The 8,679-nt window shown below is 28.9% G+C and overlaps 1 protein-coding gene across 1 annotated transcript in view; it reads right to left on the reverse strand.

The window, feature by feature from the left end:
* The window catches only part of LOC106474169 (poly [ADP-ribose] polymerase 3-like), a 33,445-nt gene that overhangs the window by 23,920 nt on the left and 846 nt on the right, over nucleotides 1–8,679 (reverse strand). The window contains exons 2-6 of the mRNA XM_013934861.2: nucleotides 8,437–8,636; nucleotides 6,557–6,705; nucleotides 5,608–5,739; nucleotides 4,328–4,528; nucleotides 2,382–2,514 (exon numbers count right to left, since the gene is read on the reverse strand). Of these exons, the coding sequence (XP_013790315.1) occupies nucleotides 2,382–2,514; nucleotides 4,328–4,528; nucleotides 5,608–5,739; nucleotides 6,557–6,705; nucleotides 8,437–8,632 (811 nt within the window). The 5' untranslated portion in view covers nucleotides 8,633–8,636. The remainder of the gene's footprint in view (nucleotides 1–2,381; nucleotides 2,515–4,327; nucleotides 4,529–5,607; nucleotides 5,740–6,556; nucleotides 6,706–8,436; nucleotides 8,637–8,679) is intronic.

Consider the following 8,679-nt stretch of genomic DNA (forward strand, 5'->3'; position numbering starts at 1 on the left):
TCAAATCTAAAATTGAAGAGATGATTCTCACGATGCCCCAAAGGATCAATGAACTCCACCAAGTGAAAGGAAGATCTACTAAATATTAATTAAATGATAACTATATCAATTCATGTGAATATGACTGAAAAATTTCATTTTTTCTGAAAAGATGGTGTCTATTTACTTGTGAACACGCTGTGTGTATATGGGTAGCCACATATACTTTTGTCAGAACAACAGTCTGTTAAATAACCTGCCTGACTAATATGAGATACCAACATAATAATAATAAAAAAAACAAGAAGAGATTTCATCATCAAAACATTAATACACTTATTGTTACCTTCACAGCATGGACATATTAATTCATTGATATCAAGAAGTGAATAATTAAATTATTTCATCACACAAAACAAGGAATTTTTCTCACCTGACAGGCAACTTGCCAAGCCATACCAGACAACTCTTTCAATCTGTACAACCTATTAGAGACTGTATGTTTAAGATTAATAGGCTTTTTTACCCAACAGGTGCCCATCTCCCAAAGTAAATAAACAAATATCTTAATTAAATTTCATTGAAATTTTATCATGTTGGTACCTGCTGATTTTTCAGTTTATTTCATATTAATGTAAAATTGTAATGTGATTAAAATATTCTTTATTTGTAATCATCACTAACTTTCTATAATTCACAAACTATAATTTTAACTATACGTGTCGGTAAAACACAATACTTTCATGCAAAATAAAAAGAAGCCTCCTAATACTCACAAATAAGTTATGACCCTACTTTTGGTCAAAGATATCATTAAAGTATCAGGTTGCAATGAATTTAACTGTGTTAGTATAATTTTTCTTCTTTCTGAATTTTAAAGCTTTTTTGTATTTGAAATCTAACCTTTCTCTACAGTCACTTCTGATAATTTGAAACGTTTATTTTCTCAAATTTTGACACTGCAACTTTACTGAATACAAAAAAAGAAATGCTCAATGAAAAACAAAAAGTCTAAACTCAAAGCTTGTACATTAAAAAATCATAGCATCCTATTAAAAAAGAATAAAAATCATAATCACAAATTCATACATCTACAAACTGTGATCTGTGCAAACCAAAATATATACTGAGGTCTCATGAATCTAGATATTTGCTGAATTATATATTTTTACTTTCCTAGATTTAAGTAGGTGAGAATCATTCATGAAACTTATCATGTCACTGTTTAAAACATTTCTTGAGTCAGTAATGGCAGTGATAATTTGAAAAGTAATCCAGTCACTGTTGATTAAAGTATTGTTTTCACTACTTTAATCTTCCTGAAAGCTCTTTCAACTTTAGCAGAAGTGAGTAAGTGAGACATTCATGAGAATTACCAGGTCTGTGTATAAATTCATTTATGTTTTGTTAATACATGAGTACAGAATAAACACTTAATAAGTTCGAAAGGGCTAAGACACATAGCATGCAACATTAGTAATATCTCTGATGTTTCTTTTTGCCAAATGGTTTCACATTCAATTTGGCAAACCAAACACCACATGATGAGGGAAAATTTTCATACTTGTTTCTTGATTATTATTGATTTTTTGAAATCCTGAACTAGTACTGAAAAGTCCTTGACTATAATCAGTATTGTTGGCTAAATAAAAAAAAATTTAAAAGGAAGGTAAAAAATGGAGGTCAAATTTTGTTTTTACCAAATGATTTTGCATTCAGTAAAAACAAGCTCCTTACTACGCAGTAATAGCTTGCTTTGAAATTCCATTTGGGCTTTCAAAATCCTCAACAACAAACGTTAATAAAAAACCTCTTTGATAAAATTTCAGCTACAGGTTAGATGAAAAACAATGCAATAATAAATGATAATCAAAAATATTTAACATTCAGTAAAGTAAATATTGCACTATTTGGAAAAGATTTAAAGTTTAAAAGAACAGCAGATAATAATGCAATGTGAAGTTTCTTGTTATTGTAGGATAGTTTTATATTCAATAAACCATGTAAACCACATGCTACACCATTCAGAACAACTTAAAATTTATCTCTTGATTCTTGTTGTATTCTTAAAAACAATAAATGTTTTAATCCAGTTTCACTTTGCACTTTCTTTTTTTTGGGGGTTCTGAAAAAGGCCTTTATTTCATACTAACTTGTTGTTTTGGCAGAGAGATCCTTTAGTTAAGTCTGGTCTCCTATTTGGTAGCATTAGTTGGTAGGTTTATCAGGGAAAACACTAACAGGAGGACCACATGAAGGTTGTTACCATCCTCTATTTCTTTTTCTAACACTCCATACAGAGAAGAATTTTACACAACTGATACCCAAATATTTTTCAATTACTGGTTAAAATTACATCATTCTTATTACCCACATGTTTTCATAACATTCACCTTACATACCTATATCAAAATTCTCCATGGTTTCCTTGAACATGTCTTCATCAAAAATAAATTTAAGAAGATCTTGGGTTGGCTTGTCCAAAGAAGAGGGCTTATACTTCTTAGCTGGTGACAAGTTATCCAACATTTGGGCCTAACAAGATCAAAATATTGATTTTTGTGAAATTAAAAACCTCATTGATTAAAAACTAAATAAACGTATACAAATATCATATATGAATAAAAATATTTTATCTCTGTTATAATTATAAACACATTTTAATGAAACAGAGGATTAAAAAAGGAGTGTCTGAGAAGACTGATCAAATGTCATTCTCGACCATTCTGCAAATTTTTTCCCATAAAATATCCTCACTGTTGCCTATCAAAAAAAAGGCTTTCTACTCACACACAATCTCTTGTAGCATTTACAATAATAAACATAATTCTTTTACGACATCTGGAGTTTGTCAATAAATATCAGTTTTCTAGTTCAAATCTTAGCTATTTCCTTGCATATTCTTGTTAAACTAATTACACATAACTCAAAACTATCAAATTTAGTCAATAAGGTAAACAACAATGGTCATAAATATATATATCCAAATACACACTCTCACACACATAATTACAAACCTTTTTTGTAGGATAACTTTGCATATTGTGACAGTTTGACAAAGAAGTAATCTGTACAGAGTTTAAACCTAAATAGCACAGTACAAAGAGAATTAATAAAAAAGTAGGGTTTTGAGTTCAATTTCTTAAAAGACTATTGATCACCCAACACTTGAGGGTCACTTGATTTTGGTACATGGTAAATACAAAACATCTGTGTATGTTAAACAATTTGACTCATTTAATCCTTTTTTTTTCTACCTATTTACCTTCTAATTCAAATTTCATATTTATTTTGAATACATTAGTTCAAACATCTGAGTTTATTTTTGAAATTATGACTTATAGTATTAGATATTTTTATGCAAAAAAAATTTAATAGGCAAAGTATACAAGTATCCATAATAAATATATATATACATACGTATATATAAGTAAGTTTATGTCTGTCAATAAATACACTGTCCTAAAATAATGACACTTTAAATTCAATAAGTAATTATTTATTAGTTATTACCATATGGCTTTGTTAAATAACATGTTATATGTTAGATTTTGAATCTTTAATAAAACGTAAGGCACTGAATTATCTTAACATTTTTATAAGCAGGGGTGTATTGTTACTGGAATGTACCATAGCACTGTTTCAGCACATGAAATTGGAGCCGAGTCCTGATACTTCAAAAACTAAACATGTGTAGGTGAAAAAAGTTATTCAATTTACACCTGAAATGAATGTTTTTCATAACCAAACACTTATCCAATGGTTGCTTTTTTTTTAGATATTCATGTTGGCAGGATAGCAGGTATGTAAGGCATTATAAAAATCAAGGTTGTCAATATTATAGTGTAATTATAAAGATAGTAAATTAACAAGATATGTGATTTTAAAACTTGTTTTAATGTTAGTGATTTTATTTGGTACACAGCTGTTTTTTTTTTGCCTTGCTGCTTAATTTAAAGCAAGGTGAGTTGCATATTTTCTCTCACTACTATATATATATTCATTTTGGTTTTAATATAAGTAATCTCAAATAATTAATGTTAAGTGTATTTTCTTTATTTGAAATAGACTACAAAAAAATTAAAATTAGCCATTGAGCTCTATATCCTTATGGTGATATCACACATCTGACAAATTTTGGCAAGGCTCTGGCACAGAAAAATTTAGCACAACACCACTGTTTATAATGAAATGTTTGGTGAGCTGATGTAAATTTTTCATACAATATATACATATATATATATATATCCATTTTTGAACAAACTAATCCTTATTTATTTTACTTTCTCAATATTGTTATTTTAATAGTGTATTTCAGAAAATGGCAGTAGTTTTGTACTGAATTAACCTGCTGCTTTAATTTTTCTTCATCATCCTCTGTTTCTTCTGAATCCATTTCCAAAAGTGTGTACTTTCCTGGATGTGGCACAAAGTTGTCCCGATTTTCCCACTTGTTTCTTGTCTTATCTTGGAATTTCTTTTTAAAGTCCAACTTTGCAGATTCCAGACTAGTCATTGGTCCTCGTAAGGCACTCAGACCTGGCTCTCCCTACAAGGAAAAAAAGGATTGTTAAATGCATATAATAAAATGGGGCTGACTCTGATAATCAGTGATGCTAATTATATTTTCCTACTAGTAATTGAAACATACTTATTTAAAATATCAAGAAGTAACTTATACCATCTTTGATATGACAAGAGACTTTTTTGCAGTTATCTATAACTGTATTTAAATCAACTGGATTAACGTCTTCATTCTGATATTTTCCCATAATTGATAATCTCCCCATGAAACTGTTACTTTTTTTTACATAACTGTGTTTAGTTTAAGATTTTAGATTTATAAACCTTAAATATATCATAAATTGATTATCTTTACATATTTTTGGCCAAAATACTTTAAAGTTAGAAATATGGCAACTTCTACTTGTATAAAATAGATTAAAACAATATAGTTGTTCAAGTGACATTATCTTGCCAAAGAAATGCTGCTCTTTCCAGAAAAGCTCAATGAAAGCCTAATAGTGATAGCTCCAACTGTTTTGCAAACATAAAATTTTCTTACATCTGCTGAAGAAAGCCTTGTCTCTTTTTCTTCTAACAAACAGTTACAGTCCATTAAAGTTCTCAAACCCACTTTGCCTACCCAGCCTAAAGTTCCACTGAAACAATATATCTGCAGCATATTGCTGACAAGTTTTACCAAAAATGATTCCTTCGTACTTCAGTCATAACTGTGTTGAAGAAAAATTATCTGAAATATCTAATTACTTTTAAAAATTATTCTATTACCTTCTCATTAATGACTATTTACATAATTTTGGTCTATTTTGAACTACAGATTCCAAAAAATTGCCTATTTTTTTCTTCACAATTAATAATTTGGTTTAAACAGCAACCAGTAGCTTAAAGCCACAGAGAAATTTTACACAACCTATTTCTAACTGTACTCTTGTATCCATATGTCTATAATAATAATATTCAAATTTTTATAAGGCTTTGATATATAATCCTTGTAACTGACTGAACAAAAGGTTTTGAAAATAGGGTATAAAAAGTACATTTCAGCAACTAAATCATGCATATGTTATTTATCTTAAAAAGCTTAGTAACAAAAATAAAATTTACCACTCGTCCCCATCTGTTCCATACATAATAAGATTTGGCAGTTTTATTTTTTAGAAGTTGAATAACATAGTATTTGTTGTTGTTATTTCCAATATTTGTCTGATTCAACATACAGTCAAAGTCTTCAAATACCTATAAAAATAATTATTTGATTAGTACTATGCATGAGGATATTTATTTTAACACGATTTATATGTTTACAAAATTCAAACAATTCTAAGCTTTAACTCTCTTGAATGCATCTGTAATTTTACTGACTTTATTTGACAATAAGAAATACACCTTTAACCGTTTAAAAAGTCCTTACACAAGCATTATAGTAAATAATAAAACTGTGAAAAAAACAAACCAAAACTGTCAAATATAAAAATTGATGATTTGCACTCACAGTCATTACATAAGTCATAAATATCAATATCTAATTCTTTTCAGCTTCAGTAGTAGAATAATACAAGAAAATTTAGTTTAAAACGTAAATAACTTTTACATACAAATGTCATATATTATAAACACAAACAGAAATCTAACTAAATCACTTACATGTATCTACACATAAGACGTCACATCAAAAGCATATGTTTTGCACTAATTTTAAAACAAAACATCAATATCACAACACAGTAATTTATCTTTCTTTGACTGAACATTTTTCATATGTTAATTTCTAGTATATTAACCCTTATTTCTGAAATATTAAAATCCACTTTAATGTTCGGACCATGTTAAACCTGTAGAACTGTGAAGAAGCTATGTTTTACTTATACATCTACAATGGCTCTACTAAATAATAACTACTTTACATAACACAATGGTCTGTGGTCAAATATAATAGCATTTTTCACATACCAATATCAGAATCCATGGTACATGTGTACAGTTTTAAGGTAAAAGGTCTGTAATAAAAATCATGGATTTGGTTAGCAATAATGAAATGAATACTCTATCATACCTCAACATTTGTTGATACTGGACAATACTCATCTGGCTTTGATTTTCCTTTTTTGGAGGGCTCATTCTTTAGATTTTCAAAAACCTTTCGAATTTTTGTGCCTTCACTATCTTCCTTTTTAAGCTTAGCTGGGGGTTCATCTGCTTTATCTGCAATATGTATATATATGTACTACTCTCCCAAATATATGCTAAAGTTTAAAGTAAAGGAAAAAAATTTAATTACAATAACGAAAAAGTTGGTACGTCATATTCCAAAAATTTCAATAACTCCAGCACTGTTTTTTATAGATGGACCTACCTTTACTCAAGTGAAGACAAGCTCACCTGTTGAAAGTGCTAAGATTTATTGTTTTTTTTTAAATATAATGTACCACTATTAATAATTTACATTATTATACTAAAAATCTCATAAAAGGCGCAAAATAAAAAAGTAACAGACATATACTGTATGTCGTCAAATACTGCTGCTGAGGTAATTATGCAAGCACATATGCTCAGAATCTAATAACAGCATGTAGTGTGCAAATTTGTATGTGTTCTGCCGATTATTTATTTGTAAATACATACATTCAGGCTTTATGAAATATATATAGTAATTTGCTGATAACATGCTTTATGTATATAGATTCAAAATTTGTTGATAATATTTAATAGGCTGAAATACATAAATTTAGTGGTGATATGCATTACATATGTTCATAATCTGTTGTTTTGGTTCTGTTGCATAATACATGTGCAATGGTGACAGTACATGGGGAGTCATTTTGGGGCTCAAGCTACCCCAAAATATACCTTAGCCTCCTCTGTAGGTCCCACATCCACCAAAAAGTGCTTACTATTAAAGCTGATGCACTTACTATATACTACAGATGCAGAGTGCAGCCTCCTCAATGTCTAGCCCACCTCAGCCCCTTCACCAGGAAGAGACTGGTGTCACCCCTGTATATGTACATAAAAGTACTTGAAAGAAATTATATAATGTTAATTTGTTCAATAAATTTTAAATTCATGACAATTCTTGAAGCAAAGGTAAGGCATACTGTATTCTTTCTTTAATGTTGCTTTTATTAAAAGTATTGCTTAGAATGTTTAGTATATCCAGTTTTAGTATTTTTAACTTTTTTATTACACATTTATCACAGAGGTTATTTTGCATTGTTAGCTTAGTATATATTTTTAGTATGGACTAACTAAATCTCCTAAGCTGGCTGAACCTTGTGAGATATTACTGGGTTTATAGCCAAAAATATCATTCACAGTGAGGGTACCCAGCTGATGGAACAAAAGCATTCTAATCTTTGTAAGTAAAAACATTAGAAAAGTGTACTTAACTAGCTATAGCTTAATTTATTTTTATTTTTCATATAAGTAGGTAACATGCCCTGATTGGTAGTTAATATTAATTATTTTGCTAAAAGAGCTTCCTATATAATATTGTTGCTTTTGTTGGCATTTATTTCCACTAATATACAAAAAAGAATCTAAAAGAAAACAATGCTGACAATTTTAAATTCACTTATGTATGTTTGTAGAAAACAAAATATATATGCTGTACAGATCTTTGTTGTATTATATACAATTAAACTTCAGTTTTTATTAAAGTATAATATTGTTCAAGCATAACTACCAAACTTTAGATAGACTTCCACATTGTAATACAAAATCTGTCTTAAATAGCTTGTAAGGTAAGACACTGGATGTAAGCAAGAAATACCAGAAATTGCTAATTCAGTTTTCTTGTCAAATATTCATATAATTATATATCCACTGATCCATATATGAATGTAATTCTCAATACAAACAGTATTAATTAATATAATATTTAAAATTGGCAAATAATAAAGATAGGAGAAATAGTAAGTGAATTATATTGCTTACTGTCATGATCTTGTAGTCTTTTCACTAAAACATCTTTCGTGCCTGTTGAATCCACATTCCGTTGCTTACACATTTTCTTCAAATCAATGATCTTCAACTTTGTCCAGTCTTGACTTGAAATAATTGAATCACTCATACTTGAATCAATCTTTGCCACAGTTTTTAGGTTGGCAGATTTGCTCTTCCTTGGTGCCATTTTACTTTATATAACGATATTAATAAAGTTATTCATGAATACATATA

The sequence above is a fragment of the Limulus polyphemus genome, unplaced genomic scaffold (genome assembly GCF_000517525.1).
Source record: "Limulus polyphemus unplaced genomic scaffold, Limulus_polyphemus-2.1.2 Scaffold6905, whole genome shotgun sequence".
Taxonomy (NCBI): Eukaryota; Metazoa; Arthropoda; class Merostomata; order Xiphosura; family Limulidae; genus Limulus; species Limulus polyphemus.